The sequence below is a fragment of the Microcaecilia unicolor genome, chromosome 11, assembly GCF_901765095.1.
Source record: "Microcaecilia unicolor chromosome 11, aMicUni1.1, whole genome shotgun sequence".
In the NCBI taxonomy this organism is placed as follows: domain Eukaryota; kingdom Metazoa; phylum Chordata; class Amphibia; order Gymnophiona; family Siphonopidae; genus Microcaecilia; species Microcaecilia unicolor.
In genome coordinates this window covers 97554631-97579816 of record NC_044041.1, presented here as the reverse complement: position 1 = coordinate 97579816, position 25186 = coordinate 97554631, and the positions used below count along the sequence as shown (strand labels likewise).

General features: G+C 46.1%; 1 protein-coding gene across 2 annotated transcripts in view; it reads right to left on the bottom strand.

Moving 5' to 3' along the window:
• The window catches only part of DOT1L (DOT1 like histone lysine methyltransferase), a 642515-nt gene that overhangs the window by 251400 nt on the left and 365929 nt on the right, over positions 1-25186 (bottom strand). For both annotated transcript variants that reach the window (XM_030219845.1, XM_030219846.1), the window contains exon 10: positions 23368-23436. In XM_030219845.1, coding sequence (XP_030075705.1) covers positions 23368-23436 — 69 coding nt within the window. The remainder of the gene's footprint in view (positions 1-23367; positions 23437-25186) is intronic.

Sequence of the window (25186 nt, the reverse complement as noted above, 5' to 3'; positions counted from 1 at the left end):
ATAACTGGAAGGAATAAACTCATCCTCCCGGAGGGAATAAACTCATCCTCCAAAACATGAAACTGGAGGGAATTAAGTCATCCTCCTTTAATTGAACATGAATCCTGAAGACTGTTTTCCGACTTTCTCCCAAGAACGGAATCTCCAGGAAACACGAACAGAACCTGAAATAGATTTACAGCAGATAGCATCAGACAGGGAGGGATCATGGCTGCATCTGCTATGACTAAAGGAAAGAAAATTATCACGGTAAGAACCTAATTTTCCCTTCCTTGTCATCAAGCAGATGCAGCCATTACAGATGGGATGTATCAAAGCAATCCCTAGATAGGGTGGGAACAAGCCACACCATGCGCCAGCACTTGCGCTCCAAAATGTGCGTCCCTCCTGGCAGCCACATCCAGCCTGTAATGTCGGGCAAAAGAGAGCTTAGAAGCCCATGTTGCTGCACTACAAATCTCTTGAAGAGACAGTGCTCCAGTTTCAGCCCAAGAAGAGGAAATTCCTCTAGTGGAATGCGCCTTAAAGGCATCAGGCGGAGGCCAACCGGCAAGCAAATAAGCTGAAAAGATAGATTCTTTAAGCCAGCGGGCAATAGTGGCTTTAGACGCTGGAGACCCTCTGCGAGGACCTGATAGCAAAACAAACAGATGATCAGAGGTCCTGAAAGAGTTAGTAACTCGCAGATACTGCAGCAGAGTCCTGCGCACGTCCAACAGGTGCAAAAGATTGCCCAAAAGATTCTGGAAACTCCTCCTCGACAAAGGAGGGCAATAAAATAGGTTGGTTTAGGTGAAACGCTGAAACCACCTTAGGCGAGAAGGAAGGCACGGTCCGAACCGTGACCCCGGACTCTGAAAACTGCAGAAAAGGGTCTCTACAGGACAGCGCCTGGAGCTCTGACACCCGTCTCGCCGAAGTAATGGCCACTAACAAGACGGCCTTCAGTGTCAAATCTTTCTCTGAAGCACGCCGAAGCGGTTCAAAGGGAGCACCCTGTTCCAAGCTGGACAAGGTGCACGCACGGGAGGACGGAGCCGAAGCACCCCTCTAAGAAACCGTGCCACATCCGGATCAGCAGCTAAAGACACGCCTTCAACCTTGCCATGCAGGGAGGCCAACGCTGCCACTTGCACCCGCAGGGAATTATAGGCCAAGCCTTTTTGTACACCATCCTGCAAAAAGTCCAGAATCGGCGAGACAGGAGCCCGCAGGGGTGTGATCTCTCTGGAAGCACACCAGACTTCAAACTGGCACCAAATCCTGGCATAAGCCACGGAAGTGGAACGCTTGCGGGCTTGCAGGAGAGTGGTAATTACTTTATTGGAATAGCCTCTGCCTCTCAATTGCGCCCTCTCAATCGCCAGGCCATAAGACCAAATCGGCCGGCGTCCTCCATGTTCACCGGACCCTGTGACAACAGGTTGGGAACCAGAGGTAACTGAAGGGGATCCTCTACGAGCATCTGTCGGAGGTCCGCATACCAAGGCCTCCTGGGCCAATCCGGGGCGACAAGAACCACTTCTCCGGGATGCAGCCGAATCCGCAGGAGCACGCGCCCTATCAAGGGCCACGGAGGGAACACATACAGTAGGCCCAGAGGCCAGGGTTGAGCCAAGGCATCCAACCCCGCCGCGCAAGGATCTCTCCGTCTGCTGAAGAAGCACGAGACTTTGGCATTGGTGCTTGTCGCCATTAGATCGATCACGGGCTTGCCCCACTTGGCACATATCTGCAGAAACACTTTGTCTGCAAGTTCCCACTCCGCTGGATCGATCTGATGCCTGCTTATATAATCGGCTTGCACGTTGCTCTGACCTGCAATGTGAGCTGCCGACAGAAACTGTAGGAAATTACATCAAAGAGAAGACTTCAGGGTTGGCATGAACAGCCTGTATGAATTGCTGTCACTTACAGCTGTAGACGAGAAAACTCTTAAAAGGTAGCCGAGACAAGGGAAGATGTCTGGTCTCTGGCTGGAGAGGGAACAGAAGGGAAGGATATCGGACTATTTGTGAGGATGGAGGGTGAGGAAGAGAAGGTAAATGCTGGAGTATTTCGTGGGACGAGAAGGTTAAATGCTGGACCATGTGTGGGTTGCAGGTGGAGGGGTAGGGGAAGAAAGAAAAATGCTGGATCATGTGTGGGTGGGGGTAGAAGGTAAAATGCAGGGCCATTTGTGGAGGTGTGCCTTGACAATTGTAGCACCATGTAAGTGTGCCGTGAGACAAAAAAGGTTGAAAATCTCTGGTCTAAGTTGACATAAGCAAAAAAAATTTCTTTGCGAACAAAGGACCGAGTTGAAGTGTGTAAAAATTTTCTGTTACCTTACCTTGTAAGCACTTCTTACAGATACATACACAGACATGCACACACACAAACACTCGCAGGGAAGTTGGAAAAGATGAGTCAAACTCTGTATGCTTTCCCTACTTGTTCACCTGTAGTTTATAGCTACTCTGCATTTTACTCAGATACTAGGTGTTTAACGTAGCTTAAAAGGGAAAGGGAAATGGGACGATATACTGCCTGAGTTTTTTTGGGTTTTTTTTTGCAACTACATTCAAAGCGGTTTACATATATTCAGGTACTTATTTTGTACCAGGGGCAATGGAGGATTAAGTGACTTGCCCAGAGTCACAAGGAGCTGCAGTGGGAAGCACTGCACTTAAAAAAAAAAAAAAAAAAAAAAGGGAGGGGTAGTAGGGGCTCTTTTGAATACAGCAGGCACTTGGATCTCAGTCACCCCTAGTCCCCCAGTCCAGCACCTTCCTTTTGTCCATATGAACTGTAATGTTCAGCAGTATTGTACCAGAAATTGAAATTACTGACAACCATAAAATAATTTACCTATCAATGGCTTTGGTAGGTTGCCGTGGCCACCAGGCTTCAGCTCTGCTAGCCTTAGTTTGCTGATGAGTTATCAAACATGGTTAGAGCAGCAGGCTAAGAACCAGGGAAGCCAGGGTTCAAATCCCACTGATGTTCCTTGACATCTCAGACAACTGACTTAACCCTCCATTGCCTCAGATACAAAACTTAAATTGTAAGCCCTCCAGGGACATGAAAATACCTACTGTACTTGAATTAACTTGCCTTGAGCTATTATTGAGAAAGGTGTGGTCTAAATCTAAATCCAATACCAGTATAGTGTGAAGTGGAGGAGTGGCCTAGTGGTTAGAGCACTGGTCTTGAAATCCAGAGGTGGCCGGTTCAAATCCCACTGCTGCTCCTTGTGATCTTGGGCAAGTCACTTAACCCTCCATTGCCTCAGGTACTAATTTAGATTGTGAGTACTCCTGGGACAGAAAAAATATCCAGTGTACCTGAATGTAACTCACCTTGAGCTACTATTGAAAAGGTGTTGCAAAATCCAAATAAATAAATAATAATAATAGTACAAAACACTACAAATGTCACTCAGGACCTACAGTTTACTGTCCCAAAGGATAAATCTCCCTCTAACAAAAGCTTCAAAGCTATCCCAAACTGTGCCCACTGTTACTTCGGGGGGTAATATTTCTTTGAAAAATATTTGGGATCTCTTTATAAAGATCCTGAACTATATACTCATTATCTAGTAAACTCTCATTCAGTTTCCAAAATGCAAATTTACTATCTGTGTCAACTCCTCTACATTTCACCTATATAGGGGCATGGTCCGACCACACAATAGTATCAATCCTCAAACCCTCTACCCTAGGCATTAGTTCTTTGTCTAATAAAATGTAGTTAGTGCGGGAGAAAACTGTGTGGAATGGAGTGGAAAGTGTATTTCCGATCTCTAACATGGAGAATTCTCTATACATCTATTACACCTAGACTCAATAGGAAATGTTTAAGGGCTGCACAATCTGTTCTCCTGTAATGTAATTTAGCAGTAAAATCCAGGAGTGGATTCAATGTAACATTGCCATCTCATCCCCCCCCCCCCCCCCCCAAAAAAAAAAAAAAAAAAACCCCACACACACAACCTATATTCCAGGGTCCATGCTAGATAGTTGCTGACCCAAATGTGTATAAAAAGGATGTTGGTTTTCATTAGGGGCACAGACTGAAGCAATGTAAATAGTGCTAGTAATTTCTACTCTCACTGCAAGGTACTTTCCCTCAGGGTCTTTAAGAATTTTAAGAATTGTAAATGCACTCCCTGTATTTTCTTAGTAGGATAAGCACCAAAATAGGCAAAATGGAACTGCTTATATTAGTAGAGCCTCTCTGCCTTACACAGAAATGCATTTCCTGAACACAACAGATAGAGGCAGACCTCTTATATAAACATTGACTCTTGCATGGAATATTCAGCCTTTTCACATTTAAGGATATGATTTTAAGATCCCCCATAGTTTAAAACAGAAGGAACCGAGAAGCACACTTGTGTGCAGCCACTCCAAAAACACATAGAATAAAAACAAACCCATCATCTTGCCCTATACCCATTTTCTGATGGTTTTTTTTAAATCAATAACCCATTCTACACTCCCCACTAATTCCTCAACCCCCCCTCACTCCCACCTCCCTTCCTCACTCTTCTTCATACATAACCTCTCCACTTCTTCCCCCCCCCCATTCATATAGAATAAACCAATCAACATTCAGAACTAACCCCCTCAGTAAATTCTCAACCCTAATATGAAATAGCAGCTCTGTCAAATCATAATCATCTCAACATTACTCAACTTTAGAAAACTAGAGAGAAGAGCTACTCAAGCACAGTCCAAACACCAGTCCTCAGCCACTTGCAAGCATTGCCAACAACTGAACAGCCGACATCACTAACTGACAGAAATAGTAAGGTATCCAAAAAACCACTTTGTATACTGTCACCCTCAACAATTTTTGTCCATAGCCACATCAACATATGAGGCCCGTCAACAGTTGGCCTCTCCCAGTGGAGACTCATTGCCAGCGGGGTTTGCCACACACAGCTGAAACTTTATACTGTTTCCACCATTCTTGGCGTAGTGCTGGTTGCTCCCCAGCTGAAAGGAACCATGCAGCTTCTTCTTTGTCACAAATGCAGTAGGATTGTTCATGTTTGCTGAACTGAAGAGCAAAGAGGACTTCCAGCAATACTGTATTCCTGCATCCCACAAGTGTGCAGTCCCACACAATGGCAGTAGTCCCCTTGCTTACACAAGATAGCCTCCTTCTATTTGTAGCTCTGGAAACATGCTACTATATCTTTTGGGGCATTAGCTCTTGGCTTATCTAAAAAAAAAATGAGCTCTACCTATATCACTCATGTTTGATTGAACTTGCTCGTTCCCCATCAATAAGATGTAACTCACTATTTTTTGTATGACAAATATAGTGTCTCCATATTCAGGAGCCTCAGGAACTCCTAAGAACCACAAGTTACAGATGGGACTACGGTTGTCAAGATCTTCAATTTTTTTCAGAAAGGTCATGGACTGGTCCCGGGGCCTACTAACATCAACCAATGTTGAGGGAGGTGGAGACCTCCTCAATGCCAGTGAACTCCCAGTGGTAAATGAAATCTGAGCAGCCATCAAGGTCAATGCTTCCGGTGCCAATGTCAATGGACCAGCATTCAAGGAGCCAAAAAGTTTCTCCTGCTGAACCTGACGTACCTTCTGTGTCCTCAACTGCATTTTTAGTCATAGAGAACACAAGAGTTAGGCTATTGGTTAGGCCCTAGGCACTTGATGCACCAAGTGTGTGGGTCCATTACAGAGATTACCCGAATACATTAGGCACACCTTTTGAAGCCACTGGGGATCTTCTTGGACATCAAGAAAAGAATTGCGGCCAAACTGAACTCTTCAATCTTGAGCAACAAAAAGGCTCAAATTGAGGCCGGCGCTCAAGCCTAAAGGGGGCCTAAAGAGCTGCACAAAATAAAAAGAGGGAAGGCACCTGCACAGGCATAGTGGGACGCTAGTAGATTTTATAATAGCTGTATACGCTAGGCAGCATCCTCACCAGGCTCCATTGGATGGTATCACCAAGATGTGAGAATACCAATGGTCTGCTTGTCCTCGGAGAACATAAAACCTAAGAAACCACATACATACATATATATATACATACATATACATACATACATATATATATACATACATACATATACATACATATACATACATATATACATATATATATATATATACATACACATACATACATATATACATACATACATATACATACATATATACATATATACATACATACATATACATACATATATACATACATACATATACATACATATATACATATATACATACATACATATACATACATATATACATATCTCTCTATATAAAACGCACCTCCAACGTTCTAATGAAGCCTCACTTTCCCAACATTCTAAAGTGAGGCGGCTGAGACCACTTTTTAGATCCATGAGTGTCTGCCCCGCCCACGCGTCAAACGTTATGGCGTCGGGGGCGGAGCAATTACTCACCCAATCGCATTGCAGGTGCGTTTTGGAAGGTAGGAGGCACAGTATCTGCACTTCGCAATGCCCCCCCCACCCCACCAAGGTCGCCACACACCTCACCCCTACACCCACCCCAGGTAGCCACCAATACCACCCTGCACCACCACCCCAAGCAAACAGCGACCCAGGCACTCCCGCTGCCACTCAAAAAAACAGCCCCCAGCCACGGAAACAGACTCACACCCAGCCATCCACAATGCTGCAACCCCCCCCCCCCCCCCCCAGGTTGCTCGCTCATCCACCCAGCTCACCACTCCGCCGCTCCACCCGGGCACTCCCGCTGCCACTAACAAAAACAGCCCCCAGCCAGAGAAACAGACTCACACCCAGCCTTCCACAATGCCGCTACCCCCCCCCCCCCCCCAGATCGCTCACTCGATCGGTCGCTCACCCACCCAGCTCACCACTCCGCCCACGAGTTTGCTGCTTCAGCCACCCCCCACCGGGTCTACCAACTGCACAGCCCCCCCCCCCCCCAGCATTGAAGGAACACCGCCTCTCAAATTCCTGTCAAACTTCTGCACGCAGCACTCCACCACATGATCGCTTCTCTTCGGGTCTTCTTCCCTCCCTGTGTCCCGCCCTTGCGGAAGTTACGTCACACGAGGGCGGGGCCCAAGGAGGGAAGAAGACACAAAAGGAAGCGAACTGCTAGGCTGGCTTGCTGCGTGCACCACTTTGAAACGGCGGAAAGATGGGGGGGGGGGCAGTGATCGGCGATATCGGGGGCAGGAGCGACTGGACACCACAGGGGGAGGGGCATGGATGGGAACAGAAAGCGACTGATGGTGGACATGGGGTTGGTGGGGAGAGATGCTGGATGGGAGGGCAATGTAGGAGTAAGGGAGAGAAGTCAGGGAGGACTCTGGAACTGGGAGGGAGAGAGGACTCTGGAACTGGGAGGGAGAGAGTACCCTGGAACTGCGAGGGATGGGGGAACCTTGAAACAGGGAGAGAGGGACGGGGCATCATGAAACTTGGAGGGATGGAGGGAGGGAGGGAGGGAGTGGGGGACCTGGAACTGGGAGGTAGGGAACGAGGGACCAAACATGGAACTGGGAGGTAAGGACCAAACCTGGAACTGGGAGGTACGGACGACCCTGGAAGAGGGGGGGGGAGGGGGGTGACGACGACGACCCTGGAAGAGGGGGGGAGGGGGGTGACGACGACCCTGGAACTCGGACGCATGGATGGCCCTGGAACTGGGAGGGAGTGAGGGGAGGGGAGGGGGGACCTGCCGGCACACACTCTCATTCTCACACACACTCAGTCTCACTTTCTCTCTCTCACATACACACACACTCGCATATTCACTCTCTCTCTCTCTCTCTCATACAGTCACTCTCACACACACTCTTTCAGACATACACACTCTGAGGAAACACCTTGCTAGCGCCCGTTTCATTAGTTTCAGAAACGGGCCTTTTTTCCTAGTACATACATATATATATATATATATATATATATAAAGAACTTTGAAAGACATTGCTACACCAATACATAGTTCTATAACATAAAATGTGCAAAGATTCACTGAACTCCAAATTTAAAAAGAAAAATTTTCATTATTTTATGATCTGAGAAGCAGAGTATCACCAAGAGTGAGTTCCAGGGTAAACAAGGTTACTTACCTGTAGCTAGTGCTCTCCGAGGACACATGGCATCATCCAAAAGAGCCCATGTGGGAATGCTCACCAGCTTGTAAACTACAACTTTTTAGAGTGTGGCACTGAGCATGTGCACATCTTCTCATCTGCTGTAGTGCAAAACCATAGCTAGTCCAGTTTCTAGTATAAAGAATTTAACTCCCAGAATCAAAGGAGGGTGTGGAAGCACAAAATCTGGAGTATGGCTTACTCCTCAAATGTGGATCTCTTGAGAGCAGACTCCACCAACATGGAGTTGCGAGGCAATTGAGGCTTATCAAAACCAGGTGTACTGTGCATCCGGTACTGGGTGTCAATCTTCTTGGGCATAACAGGGACCAGCAGAGCGGAGTCCCAATTCCAATCGAGGATATCCTTGAGTGTCTCATGGAGGAGGACAGTCATGGCCTCCATGGGAGGAGACGTGTAGTCCAGGACCTCAAGCATCTTAGGCCTGGGTTCATACTCCACTTCCAAACGAAATGGAATACCCTCAGCCATTTCCTTTACAAAAGAAGGGAATGAAAGGCTTTCTCCTTTCAAGTGGAGGGGAGGGTTCAGAAGGAATACCAAAGGATTCTCCTCTGACTCCCATAAGCGTTCCTCATTGGTGTCAGTCAGAAACTCCTTGGGGAAGGGCCAAGCCTGCCTCAACTATGAGGCGCAATTTCCCCGAGAGGGGCATCAAGGAGCTGGCTCCCGCCTTGACTCCAGCAAAGTTCCTCCACCGAAGTCAAGGGGATACCGGTGTGGGTAGCAGTCGATACAGGGGCCAAATGCAGCGCCGGAGGCCGCACTAAAGGCTGAAGGACAGATAGGGCTGCAGCGGACTGGACAGTAGGCACAAACACCCCCAACACCAATGCACAGTGCTGCAAGATACCATCCAGCAGCTCAGGGAGCAAGGCCCGGATACGCTGACCAAGGGCCGAAACCAGGAAAGACTGGTTTTGAGGCTGCAGAACAGATAGGGCCGAGACGGGAGTAGGGTCCTGGCTGCCTGAAGACAGGCGAACTGGCACCTCCTGGATAGAGGGGGCGCTGACACTTCTCAGGTGCTGAGTCCCTCAACGCTTTGGGGTTTTCGGCACCATGTGAAGAGGATGACTGATGCCAATGTTTCTTGGCTTTCGCCTGAAGTTCGGTGTCAAGACTCCTCGATGCCGATGAGGACGACGTCAAATTCTCAAGTCGCCTCAGGGACAGATCCAACGCTGGACGGTCCCAGGGGCCCTGTCCAGCAGTTGGAGTCCAGACAGTTGGAGACCCACTCAATGCACTACTGCTTCCAGTGTCTCTGTCTTGAGGCAGCCATAAGGACCGATGCTCCCGAAGCTGTCTTCAACGTTGATGCCAACGACCTTGATTGCCAATGCCAAAATCAAAGACCCAGACTTGGCTCCAAAAAGCTTTTCTCATTGAGTCTTTCTGGACAGCTGAGTCCTTTTCTTCAAAGACAAAGGACACAGTTAGCAGGGCTATGGTCGGGCTCTAGACACTGAAGACATCAAGAATAGGTGTCCATGCCAGAGACTGTCGAATTGCACCGGGTACAGTGCTTAAAGACACTGGGAGCTTTAGAGGACATAGATGGAAAAACGTCCGACGCTAAATGAAAAGACACGATAGTGCCTGAAAAAAGGGGCAAGGCACCAGGAAAAAAAAGACGGGAAAGACCCGACCTAAGAACAAGTATAAACGCGGCCTAGAGGGCGGAAAATAAAAGGTTCTCAAAAATTGGATAAAATAAATTCAAAAGGTATGGGAAAACAAATGCCCAACAAGGCACAGCAAAACAAATGTTGAAAAAAAACGCCGAAAGGCATCAAAAATAAAACACTTCAGACCAGGCATGAAGAAAACGCAGTCATCTCCTTACCGCAGTTAAAAAAAAAAACAAAACAACTGCAGTAGCTGTGCATGAGCTCCACAAAAACTCTTATGGCTTATCATGAAGCCCGGACTGGCAACTCAACACCACATTATCCACTTGTCAGAATTAATGCCCTGAGAAATCAGTAGTCCCTCAATGAGATTTTTAAAACCTTTGTTCAAGGTGGCTGGTTCAAATCCCACTGCTGCTCCTTGTGATCTTGGGCAAATCACTTAACCCTCCATTGCCTCAGGTACTAACTTAGATTGTGAGCCCTCCAGGGACAGGGAAATACCCAGTGTACCTGAATGTAATTCACCTTCAGCTACTACTGAAAAGGTGTGAGCAAAATCCAAATAAATAAATTAAATAAACTACAAACCGAACTTAACCTGCCTAATTCACAATTTTTTTTGTTCCAATTTCATCATGCCTTAAAAAAAATACAAATCTGGTATGTAATTCCCTCTCTAATGATTGCTTGATTGATACCTTTATTAACAAATTATTATTTTCTTCTCATTGAGCTTCCTTATTTTACAAAGATTTTCAATTATGTGGCCAGTTCAAATCCCACTGCTGCTCCTTGTGATCTTGGGCAAGTCACTTAACCCTCCACTGCCTCAGATACAAACTTAAGATTGTGAGCCCTCCTGGGACAGAGAAATGTACAGAGTACCTGAATGTAACTCACCTTGAGCTACTACTGAAAAAGGTGTGAGCAAAATCTAAATAAATACATTAGTTTACACATTCAAAAAGTCTGGGAAAAGAATGTGAATATTTTCTTAAATGATGATCAATGGAGATCTTTTTGGATCTGTGGTTCAAGAGCTTCTATGTCTTCTTTGATTACTCAGTCTTCATACTTCCTTTAGCACCGCTCTCTTAGGGCCCCTATGAAATCTCGTAAAAATCATCATTTAACAGCATTTGTTGGTCATGTCATTCTGAAACTGGTACCCCTGTTCATATGATATTTGAATGCAATAATTTCCAGCTTTTTTGATCAGATGGCGACTCTGGCTGTGATGAACTAGGGCTGGTGGGGGCAGACTTGTACAGTCTGTGTCCCATTAGGGCAATCCAGTTTAGGATGGTTTGGAAAGAGCTTTGACAGCAACTTCAGTGGCTTGAACCTGAGGACAGTGCTGGACAGACTTTTATAGTCTGTGTTCCACCAAAGACAAGCCACATAGGCTGGAGTGGGCTTCTACAGCAACTTCAGTAGTTGGAACTAAGGACAGGGACGGGCAAACTTCTACGGTCTATGTCCAAGAAATGCCAAAGAAAGACCATGATCAAGTATAGCGAAGATACTTACCTGTAGCAGGTATTCTCCGAGGACAGCAGGCTGATTGTTCTGACATGTGGGTTGGCGTCCACAGCGGCCCCGGAACGGAGATTTTTCCAGTAAAAATCCACAAAGCTTTGCAACAGATACCAGAGCGCGGGACGGACACACTGCGCATGCGCAGCCATTCCCGCCTCAGTTATATGAAAAGCAAATAAAGAATAAAACAACTCCAAGGGGAGGTGGGCGGGTTGGTGAGAACAATCAGCCTGCTGTCCTCGGAGAATACCTGCTACAGGTAAGTATCTTCGCTTTCTCCGAGGACAAGCAGGCTGCTTGTTCTCACATGTGGTTTATCCCTAGCCCCCAGGCTCACTGAAAACAATGAACAAGGGTCAGTTGGGCCTCGAAACGGTGAGGACGTAACAAAGATTGACCTACGAAGAAACATCTGAGAGTGCAGCCTGGAACAGAACAAAATGGCTCTAGGGGGGTGGAGTTGGATTCTAGACCCCGAACAGATTCTGCAGCACTAACTACCCAAACCAACTGTCGCATCGGGTATCCTGCTGAAGGCAATAATGAGATATGAATGTGTGGATTGATGACCACGTCGCAGCCTTGAAATCTCTTCTATAGTGGCTGACTTCAAGTGGGCCACTGACGCTGCCATGGCTCTAACACTATGAGCCGTGACATGACCCTCAAGAGTCAGCTCAGCTTGGGCATAAGTGAAGGAAATGCAATCTGCTAGCCAATTGGAAATGATGCGTTTCCCAACAGCGACTCCCCTTCTGTTGGGATCAAAAGAAAAAAACATTTGGGCGGACTGTCTGAAGGGGCTTCTCAGCTCCACATAGAAGGTCAATGCTCTCTTGCAGTCCAATATATGCAACTGACGTTCAGCAGGGCGGGTATTAGGACAGGGAAAAAATGCTGGCAAGACAATTGACTGATTCAGATGGAAGTCCGACACCACTTTCGGCAAGAACTTAGGGTGCGTACGGAGCACTACTCTGTTATGATGAAATTTAGTATAGGGAGCATGGGCTACCAAGGCTTGAAGCTCACTGACTCTACGAGCTGAAGTAACAGCCACCAAGAAAATGACCTTCCAGGTCAGATGGCAGGAATCCAGTGGCTCAAAAGGAGGTTTCATCAGCTGGGTGAGAACAACATTGAGATCCCATGACACTGGTGGAGGTTTGACAGGGGGCTTTGACAAAAGCAAACATGAAGCGAACAACTAAAGGCTGTCCAGAGATAGGCTTACCCTCTACACGATAATGAAAAGCACTAATTGCCCTAAGATGAACTCTTACGGAGTTGGTCTTGAGACCAGACTCTGATAAGTGTAGAAAGTATTCAAGCAGGGTCTGTGTAGGACAAGAGCGAGGATCTAGGGCCTTGCTGTCACACCAGACAGCAAACCTCCTTCATTTAAAAGAGTAACACCTCTTCATGAAATCTTTCCTGGTAGCAAGACTCAGGAGATACCCTCAGAAAGACCTAAGGAGGCGAAGTCTACGCTTTCAACATCCAGGCCATGAGGAGCCAGAGACTGGAGGTTGGGATGCAGAAGCACCCCCTCCGTTCTGAGTGATGAGGGTTGGAATACACTCCAAATCTCCACGGTTCTTCGGAGGACAACTCCAGAAGAAGAGGGAACCAAATCTGACATGGCGAAAAGGGTGCAATCAGAATCATGGTTCCGCGGTCTTGCTGGAGTTTCAGCAAAGTCTTCCCCACCAGAGGTATGGGAGGATATGCATACAGAAGGCCCTTCCCCCAATGAAGGAGAAAGGCATCTGACGCTAGTCTGTTGTGGGCCTGAAGTCTGGAACAGAACTGAGGGACCTTGTGATTGAGCTGAGTGGCAAACAGAACCACCGAGAGGGTGCCCCACTCTCGGAAGATCTTGCATACCAAGCCTGAGTTGAGCGACCACTTGTGAGGTGGCATAATCCTGCTCAACCTGTCGGCCAGCATGTTGTTTACGCCTGCCAGATACATGGCTTGGAGAAACATGCCATGACGGCGAGCCCAAAGCCACATCTGGACGGCTTCCCGACACAGGGGGCGAGATCTGGTGCCCCCCTGCTTGTTGATGTAGTACATGGCAACCTGGTTGTCTGTCTGAATTTGAATAATTTGATTGGACAGCCAATCTCTGAAAGCCTTCAGAGCATTCCAGATCGCTCGCAACTCCAGGAGACTGATCTGAAGACCTGATTCCTGGAGGGACCAAGCTCCTTGAGTGTGAAGCCCATCTACATGAGCTCCCCACCCCAGGAGAGATGCATCCATGGTCAGCAATTTTGAGGCTGAGGAATTTGGAAGGGACGTCCCAAGGCCAAATTGGATCGAATTGTCCACCAAATTGGATCGAATTCTGAAAGTCGGTGAACAGCTAGATCACATCCTCCAGATTTCCCGCAGCATGATACCACTGGGAAGCTAGGATCCATTGAGCAGATCTCATGTGAAGACGTGCCATGGGCGTCAAATGAACTGTGGAGGCCAAATGGCCTAGCAGTCTCAACATCTGCCGAGCTGTGATATGTTGAGACGCTCTGGCCATGGAAACGAGAGACAGAAGGTTCTCTGCCCTCGTCTCGGGAAGATAGGTCCAAGCTGTCAGAGTCCAGCAGAGCTCCTATGAATTCTAGTTGTTTAACTGGAAGAAAGTGGGACTTTGGGTAATTGATGACAAACCCGAAAAGCTCCAAGAGTCGAATAGTCATATGAATGGACTGTAGAGCTCCTGCCTCTGAGGTGTTCTTCACCAGCCAATCATCAAGATAAGGGAAAGCATGTACTCCCAGTCTGCGTAGCGACGCTGCAACTACTGCCAGGCATTTTGTAAAAACCCTGGAAGCAGACGCCAGACCAAAGGGTAGCACACAATACTGGAAGTGCTGTGTTCCAAGACGGAATCGAAGATACTTCCTGTGAGCTGGAAGTATCGGGATGTGAGTATAAGCCTCCTTTATGTCCAGAGAGCATAGACAATCGTTTTTCTGAATCATGGGAAGAAGGGTGCCCAGGGAAACCATCCTGAACTTTTCGCGGACCAGATATTTCTTCAGGGCCCATAGGTCTAGGATGGGACGCATCCCCCCCCTGTTTTCATTTGCACAAGGAAGTACCTGGAATAGAATCCCAGCCCTTCTTGCCCTGGTGGAACGGGCTCGACCGCACTGGCGCTGAGAAGGGTGGAGAGTTCCTCTGCAAGTACCTGCCTGTGCTGGAAGCTAAAGGACTGAGCTCCCGGAGGGCAATTTGGAGGTCTGGAGATCAAATTGAGCGAGTACCCTAACTGGACTATTTGACGAACCCACCGATCGGAGGTTATGAGAAGCCACCTTTGGTGAAAAAATGTTAACCTCCCCCCGACCAGTAGATCTTCCGACACAGGTACTTTTATAACGGCTATGCTCAGCTGGGGCCAATCAAAAACCCGTCCCTTGTTTTTGCTGGGGAGCTGCAGGGGCCTGTCTGGGCGCACGCTGTTGATGAGAACGAGCGCACTGGGGCTGAGCCTGAAAAGGCTGTCGGGAAGGTGGATTGTACCTACGCTTATTGTAAGCATAGGGAGCATTCCTCCTTCCCCTGAAAAAACGTCTGTTGAGGTAGATGCTGAAGGCGCCCGATGGGAGAGTTTGCCAAGGGCGGTTTCCCGCTGGTGGAGCTGCTCTACCACCTGCTCGACCTTCTCGCCAAAAATATTATCCCTCCGGCAAGGGACATCAGCAAGCCGCTGCTGGGTCCGATTGTCCAGGTCAGAGGCACGAAGCCATGAGAGTCTGCGCATCACTATACCTTGAGCAGCGGATCTGGAAGCAACATGAAAAGTGTCATAAGCACCCCTGGACAGGAATTTACGACACACCTTCAGCTGCCTGACCATCTCCTGAAAAGGCCTGGCGTGCTCCGGAGGGAGCTTGTCCACTAAGTCCGCCAGTTGCTTTACATTGTTCCGCATGTGGATGCTCGTGTAGAGCTGGTAAGACTCAATTTTGGACACGAGCATAGAGGGCTTATAGGCCTTCCTCCCAAAAGAGTCCAGAATCCTAGCTTCTCGCCCCAGGGGTGCCGAAGCGAAATCCCTAGTACTCCTGGCTCTCTTGAGAGCGGAATCCACAACCATAGAGTCAAGAGGTAATTGTGACTTCATCAACTCAGGTTGTCCGTGGATTCGATACTGGGACTCCGCTTTCTTGGGAATGGTGGGATTAGTTAACGGTTTCATACAGTTCCTCAGCAATGTCTCCTTAAGGACATTATGCAGAGGGACAGTAGATGACTCCTTAGATGGTGAAGGATAGTCAAGGACCTCGAGCATCTCAGTCCTGGGCTCATCCTCATTTACCACAGGGAAGGGAATGCCCACAGACATTTCCCGGACAAATGACGAGAAGGAGAGTCTCTCCGGTGGAGAAAGCTTCCTCTCAGGTGAAGGAGTGGGATCAGAAGGAAGACACAAGACTCCTCGGAAGAGAAATATCTGGGATCTTCCCCTTCATCCTAGGAGGCATCTTCCTCGGTATCGGACAAGAGTTCTCGAACTGCAGTCCGAAACCGGGCCCGTCTCGACGCCGAGGAACCATGTCCCCGATGGCGATGACGAGAAGTCAACTCCCATGCCGGCGGTGATGAAGTTCCCTCCAACGATGTCGACGGGGAGTCAACCTGGGTGGCAGCCGAGGCCAATGCCGCAAGCGGTACCGGCATCTGGGACCTCACCACAGGCACGGAGCCAGCTGCCGCTTCCATCGACGGTACCGAGGGCGCAAGCACCCCCGGTACCGAGGCAGACTGACGCAGCATCCCTTCCAGAAGGCCTGGAAGAATGGCTCGGATGATCTCCTCCAGAGTCCCTGTCGAGGAAGGCTGTGGGGCCGGTACAGAAGTCGATGTCAGAATCTGTGGAGGCCTGGGAGGCGGTACCGGGCTGTCCGAAGATCGACACACCGACACCTCTTGTATGGCGGGTGAGCACTCCTCCCAGCATCAACGCTTTCCGGTTGCCGAATCCTTCGACACCCCAGAGCTCCTGGTACCGTGTCTCAAAGGAGACCGGTGCCGATGCTTCTTCGCCTTCGCTTGAAGCATGTCACTGGTACTCCTCGGTACCGACGAGGAGGACGTGGAATCCACACGCCTACTCGGGGTCGGGTCCCACAGTGGTCGGTCCCGGTGGGCCTGCACAGCAGGAGCCTTCGAGACAGGCGGAGACCCACTTGACGGCTCGGTATTCCCAGCTAGTGGTGATGTCCGGACAGCCATTACCTGCGCTCCCGATGTCGATGCCATCCCCAGTGCCGATATCGACGTCGAGGAATCAGTCGGAGCTCCGAAAAGACGGTCCCCGAAGAGCTCTTCTCGACGCCTGTGTCCGTTTTTTCAAACTCAGACACAACTTGCAAGCGTCTGGGCGATGGTCAGGCCCAAGGCACAGGATACACCAGGAGTGTGGGTCAGTGCCCGAGATCGACCGCTGGCACCGAGCACACTTCTTGAAGCCGCTGGAAGGCTTCGATGACATCAGCGGAAAAATCGTGGCTGCGAAATCAAAAGGCTCGATTGTGCCGATCAAGGGCACAAAAAGGAGTACCGCGTACGTGCGGCCCAAGAAGACCGCAACGGAAGCGAAAGGAAACTTAACAGGGAGAAAAACTAAGATAAAAGAGGTTTTTTGTTTTTTTTTTTAATGGAAAAAGGAAAAAGACAAAAAAGGCAACGTAAAACAAAAAGAAAACGCTAAGAACAACGCGAAGAACGCCTAAGTCTTTCCTTGGGCCTGAGGGAGAGAGACCAACACGCAGCCACTCTCCACCGCAGAAAAAGAAAAACTGAGGCGGGAACGGATGTGTGTGGGCGGGAAGATGGCCGCGCATGCGCAGTGCGTCCATCCCGTGCTCTGGTAGCTGTCGCAAAGCTTTGTGGAAAAATCTCCGTTCCTGGACCGCCATGGACGTCGACCCACATGTGAGAACAAGCCGCCTGCTTGTCCTCAGAGAATTTACATCATATTCATTGTTGATTTAACCATGAATTGATGATGAGTGTGACAGTTGGGAAACTGGATGGACTGTTCAGGTCTTTATCTGCCATCAATTACTATATTACTTCGTATATACATACTATAACCATTTCAAACTGTTGAACTTATCTGAATTTCCAATAGATTGTCAGTGTTGATGTCTCCATATGTTGGCTGACAAGGACCCTTTGTTTCATTTATGCTTAATCAGGGGATGTACTCAAGGGAAAAATTGATTTAATTTGCCCTAATATTGAATGGATAAATGTAACACCTATCCAGGGAGGTAAAATTCTAGGCAAAACAAATGACTGCTTCTGGGAGCTACTGGTGCAGAACCCAACAAGAAGAGGAGCTATTTTAAATCTAGTCCTTAGTGGAAAGCAGGACTTTTTGCCAGAGGTAAATGTATTGGGTCTGCTAGGAAACAGTCATCATAACATGATCAAATTTGAGTTAATAATGGGAGTGAAAACACTAAGGAAATCTACTGTAGCAGTATTTAATTTTCAAAAGGGTAATTATGACAAAGTTAGGAAAATGATTTAAAAAAAAAAAAAAAAAGCTAAGAGTAGTAGCTGCAAATGTTAGGACTTGAAATCAGGCATGGATGTTGTTTAAAAATACCATTTGGAAACCCAGATAAAATGTCTTCTACATATTAAAAAAGATGGAAAGAAGAGCAAACGACAGGCAACATGGTTAAAAGGTGCAGGGAAAAAGGCTATTAGAGTCAAAAGAATATCTTTCAAAAAATCGAAATAGTCCAAACAAAGAAAACAAGCAGCAGCATAAGCACTGGAAAGTAGATGCAAATCATTGATAAGAAGCCTAAAAGAGAATTTGAAGAGAAACTTCCCGTAGAGGCAAAAATTCAAAGTGACAGCTTTTTTTTCAAGAATATCAGAAACAGAAAGCCTGTGAGGCAATCAGTGGGACTGTTTCATCAAGGAGTAAAGGGGGAATAAGAGATAAAGATTATTATAATGCCTCTGAAGGGCTCTATGTGCAATCTCGCCTTGAATACTGTATACAATTCTGGACCCTGTATCTCAAAAAAGATATATCAGAATTAGAAAAGGTTCAAAGAAGGACAACCAAAATGACTAAGGGGATGGAACTCCTCTTATATGAGAAAATCATTAGAGATAGAGATGGGGGGAGTGGATATTATAGGGATTTACAAAATCCTGTGTGGAGTACAATGGTTAAATGTGAATTGATGGTTTACTAAAAAGTATGACGACTCCATGAAGTTAAATGGTAATAATTTTAAAACAAATTGGAGAAAATATTTTTTCACTCATTGACTAGTTAAGATCTGGAACTTGTTGCTGGAGGATGTGGTAAGATCAGAGTACCTGGGTTTAAAAAAGGTTTAGACAAGTTCCTGGAGGAAAAGTCCATAATCTACTATTTAGATACTGTATGGGGAAAGCCTGGAATTGGTAGCATAGAATCTTGCTGTTCTTTGGGATTCTCCCAGGTACCTGTGACCTGGATTGGCCATGTTTGGAAGCAGGATAGTGGGTTAACTGGATCATCAGTCTGACTCAATATGGCTATTATGTCTTTATAAGTGTGTGAGCGAACTCTGCCCAACTGTGCACAATGTTTCACAACTGCATGCTCATTAAGAACTAGTAACTATGCAGGATTTAAGAATAGCATTCTGGAAAAACATTTTCTCAGAAGACTTCAAAGATCCTCAACTTCCTCCCTGGGGCATTGCAAGAATGAGTCTCTCTACTCTTGGCTCCTCTGAGAGTGGATTTGATCATCATGGAATGAGGAGAAAGCTAGAGCTTCTTGAATCCCAAAGCCTTTTTAACTCTATAACAGTTGACCAACCTTGTTCACTTGCTGTACTGGGGTTGGGGGGGGGGGGGGGTGCTCCCACATTGTCCTCTGTACTTGCTTAAGGATTCTATGCATGGGCACTGCCACAGCTTCCTTTATGGTATTGAACTGGAAGATGTCCAAAGTTTCTGCCCTGGACTCATCCTCCGTCTCCAACTGAAATATAACAGACTTGGCCATCTCCATAACAACAACAAAAAAAAAAAATCAAAGAAAGAGAGGTCTTCGGGGGGAGAGTTTTGCTTCTCATGTGATGGAAAAAGATCTTACGGTAGACCGATGAACCCTTCCTCGGAGAAGACCTCTGGATGTTCTCCAGATATCCAGGAGCGATCAGAATTCAACTCATGAACGTACTCAGCAGGAGACTCTGAGCTTCTGCCTGCCTTGAACAAATGACAGCGTGGTGAGGCCTAGGTCCGAGCCTTCAAGATAAAGGGACCTCTGGGGTGTTGGAGGAAGCTTTCTCCCCTGAAGACTTGAAGACCAACACTGGCACAATGTGCACCAACCTCAAAGTTCTTCAAGGCCTAAGTGTTAATGCACAACATGCAATCAATGCACGGGGTTTTAGTATGAGCTGCATCATCTCAAGTCTTGGCATTTATGTCCTAAACCACAGCTTCTTGCTGCACAAAGAAGTGTTCTATATATTTCATTGAACCTGTGCAGGAGATGCTCCTTTAGAGCTGCCATTGACAAAGACCAGGACTTAGTCGATGTGAGCACATCCTTTAGAGACACTTGGGGTGTATCAGAAGCTCTTGGCTCCTTAGAGGCTGGTGCACCCCCTCCAATATTAAGCTGAGTGACCTACCCTCACATTTGGGGCACTTCGAAGGCACCAGTGACTTTGGTGCCTTGATGCTCTTGGCATCTCACCTCAAGAGGAATCAATGTCAGTGACTTAGCCTCCACCCATCTTTCTGCCTCTGCATCCCTTGGTGCCAATCAGAGTGACGACGAAAACTTCCTCTTCCTCCAAAGAATGGAGGATGCCCAATCCCAATGACTTCTATCAAAGTTCAATGTCGAGGGTGGTTGACATACTCTTGAGGCCGATTTGTCCCCAGCATCTGATGCAGATCCCAGAGTCAAAGCCAATGGACCAGACTTACTGCACAAATAATCCCTTCACGCTGTTTTTCACGACTTTTGGTACCTCTTCAAGATTCTACTTCTTATGTTTAAGGCTTATCATATAGGGGTGCCAGTCTATCTTAACCACCTGACAATGCCTTACACACCTCAGTGCATACATGATCACAGACAGGATCTGCACAGTCCATGTGTGGCTCACTACAAAACTACACATCACTGTGCTTTCTTTTTCACTGCTCCCACACTCTGGAATGAGTTGCCTTTGACAGAATGGGATGAACTCTCCATCAAAAACTGTAACACTGCCATCATTTCTAAAGCGCTACTAGACGTACGCAGTGCTGTACACTTGAACATGAAGAGACAATCCCTGCTCGACAGAGCTTACAATCTAATTAGGGCAGACAGACAGAACAAACAAGAGATAAGGGAATATTAAAGTGAGGATGAAAAAATAAGGGTTCTGAACAAAGTGAATAAGGGTTAGGAGTTAAAAGCAGCATCAAAAAGGTGGGCTTTTAGTTTAGATTTGAAGACGGCCAGAGATGGAGCTTGACATACCGGCTCAGGAAGTCTAATCTAGGCATATGGTGCAGCAAGATAAAAGGAAGTTAGCAATAGAGTTAGCAATGGAGGAGAAGGGTGTAAATAAGAGAGATTTACCCAGTGAATGGAGTTCCCAGGGAGGAATGTAGGGAGAGATGAGAGTGGAGAGGTACTGAGGAGCTGCAGAGTGAATGCACTTATAGGTCAATAAGAGGAGTTTGAACTGTATGCGGAAACGGATAGGAAGCCAGTGAAGTGACTTGAGGAGAGGGCTAATATGAGCATAACGACACTGGCGGAATATTAGTCATGCAGCAGAATTTTGAACAGATTGAAGAGGAGAGAGATGGCTAAGTAGGAGACCTGTAAGAAGCAAGTTGCAACAGTCTATGCGAGAGGTGATAAGAGTGTGGATGAGGGTTCTGGTAGCGTGCTCAGAAAGGAAAAGGCGAATTTTGCTGATATTATAGAGAAAGAAACGACAGGTTCCATTCATACCGACAGGTAAGTACAACAGGCTCCTCCAGACCTCTTTAATTCCCTTACTCCTTAGTTGTTCTGTCTGTTTGCCTGTCCTATTTAGATTGTGAGCTCTTTGAGCAGGGACTGTCTCTTCATGTTCAAGTGTACATCACTGCGTACGTCTAGTAGCGCTATAGAAATGATAAGTAGTAGTAGTAGTAGTAAAAACTGTAACACTGCCATCAAAACCTGGCTCTTTGATCAGGCTTACTCGGATTGATTTGGGGGTCTTTGAAGGTTGTAGCATACCAGATCCTATATAAAATTTTAACTACTACTACTACTTATCACTTCTATAGCGCTACAAGGCATATGCAGCGCTGTACACCATACATGAAAAGACAGTCCCTGCTCAAAGAGCTCACAATCTAAATAGGACAGGCAAACAGACAGAACAACTAAGAGGTAAGGGGGCCTGTTGTACTTATCTGTTGGTATGAATGGTGCCTTCCTTATCATATTTTGTAGTTCTTTTCATTTATGTTATTTAGACTGAAACCGTTTTGTCCTGCTTCATCAGTTAAAGGCAGTATAGCAAGCTGAAAATAAATAAATAAAAGCTGTGAACAGATATTACAGGAGGAAGACTTGTGATCAGGTCCCAGGCGTTGCACACACCAATTATGAGTAACCATGATGGTCCTGTTACAACTGGCACACTTCTTAAAGCCAGGAACAATTTAAAAAAGTGCCAAAAAACCTAACTAGGAAATTTTATTGGGAATCCACAGTCACACATAGCAGCAACAGGACTTATAAAACAAAAAATAGAAATTCAGGGTAACGGTTGAACTCTCGAGACACGAGCTGAGGAGAGCACTGAAAATCACATCCAACTTAGTCTGTGGAAATAAATTGAGGTTAGCTAGGTCCTGCGTGGCAGAAACAGGCAGACAAACGTGCACATGTGCAATGCAGTGCTCTTTAAAGTTATTTATAAACTGAGAAGCATTCCTGAATGGGCTCAGTTGGATGACATCACCCCACCCAAATGTAAGAATATCTTATCCTGCTTGTCCTCGGAGAAAACAAAGTACAATAGTGCGCCCACCAACCAGATCTTGGCATATTCTCTGCCTCTTTATTCTGTTTAAAACACTATCGTGATGTGCAGGAAATACTGTCAGAAACAGCCTTAATTTAAAATATACTATATAAGTCAATGGATGAGCCATTTCTTTTATAGTGGAAACCGGGCTCTTGCTAGGCGAGGCAGAATAACTGAAATGTTAATTCTAAACACTTGTCTGTCTGTCCCAGCTACCACAAGATCTCACATATCGGAGCTAACCAAGTTATGGCCTGAGAACAAGTTAGTGACTCTCACACTAAATACTGCTGCAGTAAAATGCATTAACTTAGGAGCTTAATAACTACCTCATGAATTCATCTACATCTTTCTGACTTCTTTACCTGGTACGACTGCACTTCTCAATTATTTGAAGTTCTGCCTTTTGATATGTTGTACAGAATCATCGCTATTCTCTTAAAGTCATAATTCCAACATTTTTATGGTACAGCGAAGTTAGTGTTTATACTGTGCCACCTTATTGCATTTTTCTGTATACAGGCCTTCTGACATGAGCACATCACAGGGAGGCATGAGATGTATTCCTTGTTTCTAGATCTGTCTTACAGGATCTACGTTTATCTGTTTTATTATTTTTCTATGTTTGCTGTAAACCATCTTGCTCAGTGCAGCAGAAATTCCAGAAACCTTGCTCTCTCATACTTTGAGAAACAGCAGCATGATATAAGTCGTATCCTGGATGTGGTGTATTTATTAACCTCTCAAACCAGGCTGTATCAAGAAAATGAGACTAATTATCTACCTATATCTTACTTCAAAGTGAATACTGCCCACAAACCATAATTAATGATTTAGCATTAAAACTGTCTCTTTCTACTTCTGCAAAGTATATCAGAACAGTTGTTTACCCTGATGTTCCTGGAGAATTTTATCAATGCTACACTTATGCAAAGTAAAAGAGTGTTAAGGTGGAATCTTACCGCTCAAGTTTCGACTATTTATTCTAAAATTCAGAGGTGCAAAAGGCTTGGAGGACACGATTCTACCACCTGGCAGGAGGAAAAAAACACATTATCAAATGTACAAGTTTCTGGAAAGGGGAGAAGGTGAAAATGAAAATAAACAAGTGAAAATATGGAGGGGAAAATTTTTTTTACTCAACACTGAACACTTACTAATATCTTCTGTTATTTTTAGTCAAACACTGTATTACAATGAGCAAATAGCCAGTGAAACCAATATTTCATATGTTGAGCTAGAAAAAAAAGCAAAAAAAAAAAAAGGAAACTCCCCCTTTTTGATTCTAGAAAGTCAACTGGGTTGGGAGGCCAAACATATGCATGTTTTAAACCTATGGGTCTTTTTAAAATACCAGCACAAAATCAACTAAAATCATGGCTATAGTACAACTGCAGACATTTACACCAGTTCAAGAGCTGGTGCAAATGTATGTGGCTGAAGCATGTGAGAGGCAAGTATTTTATGCATTTACTTCATGACTCCACCTACAAACATGGCTACACTCAGGTCCTATACAATTGCACACCTGTGTATCACAGCATGTACTTGAACACTGGGGGTAAAACCATTTTTTAGAAGCATCTTATAAACACAAAAGCATATAAAAGCCTTTATAAAATTACCCCCCCCCCCTTTAAAAGATAAAGAAAAGAGGGCAACCATTTAAAGAAAACACCCCATAACTATTTCTCAAACTCCACCATGACACCCATTCTGTTTTAGCCAGAATGGGGCTGATGTAGGGGCACATCCAGCTCTTAATATTACAAGAGAATTTCCCTGTAAACTTCAATGAAGAAACTGCCCTTTAATCACATGTTCACAATGGTACCAGAAGTACAGCCTCTCTTCTCCTTCATGTGGTTTGTGATATGCTCAAAGAGAGCAGGAGGTCTAACCCAGAAATGGAAATAAAAACACTTTAAGAAAAACATAGGAATGACAGAAATAACCTTTCCTAGGTAACTTATTGGTCTCCCTTGACCATATCTTTTAGTAATGGGCGGGCTCAAAAGCTCAGTAGTTGTGCTAAGTAGATCTGATTTCCGGGCACACAAACCAGTTCCACAGGCAAAGGGATAGTTTATAGCACCCAGGTGGAAGGTAATACCAGCTATCAAAAGTTAAATCTGCTGGCCACATTCTAGATCAAAAGTTTTCAACACAAATGGTGCCCCTCAGAACTGCTGTACAGCAGAGGAACATCAGGTGTGCAACAAATGTTTTGCTGTGCAAAAAGAGGGTGGCAGTTCAAAGCGTCACTGCCAGCAGAAAAGCCCTAATCTGTCTCCCCCTATGCTATCCCCTCTGACTAGCAGAAGAAGTAAACAGCAGGACTTGATGCTACCTCCTCCTCATGTGTCAACTTTCTTTTGAAGTCAAAACATGGAGCAGACAGAGCTCATAGGGCTATGGAGCCTCTAGTTTTCAATTTCAAAGGAAATCCAGCCTAGAAGGCAGCAGTTGTAAGAAATGTAATTCACCCAATTCATCTGGCTGGCTTAAAGCAATCCTGAGGAGCAAGAAGATGATGGTATGCCACAATAAAGTGAACCCAGTGCTAGAATAGCCACAACCGACAAAAGATTGAAAAATACAGTTTAAAACAGACACCCTCAAGGACCCCCCCCCCCCCCCCCCCACCACCACGGACCTGAAGTCAATCTCCTAATCCCTCAATCAAGAGCTGCTACTGGATGCCTGAGCTAGATGAAAGGGAATTTAAATTTCAGAGTCTCACACCCTCAGATGATGCAGATTTCAACAAAGCTGAATCCC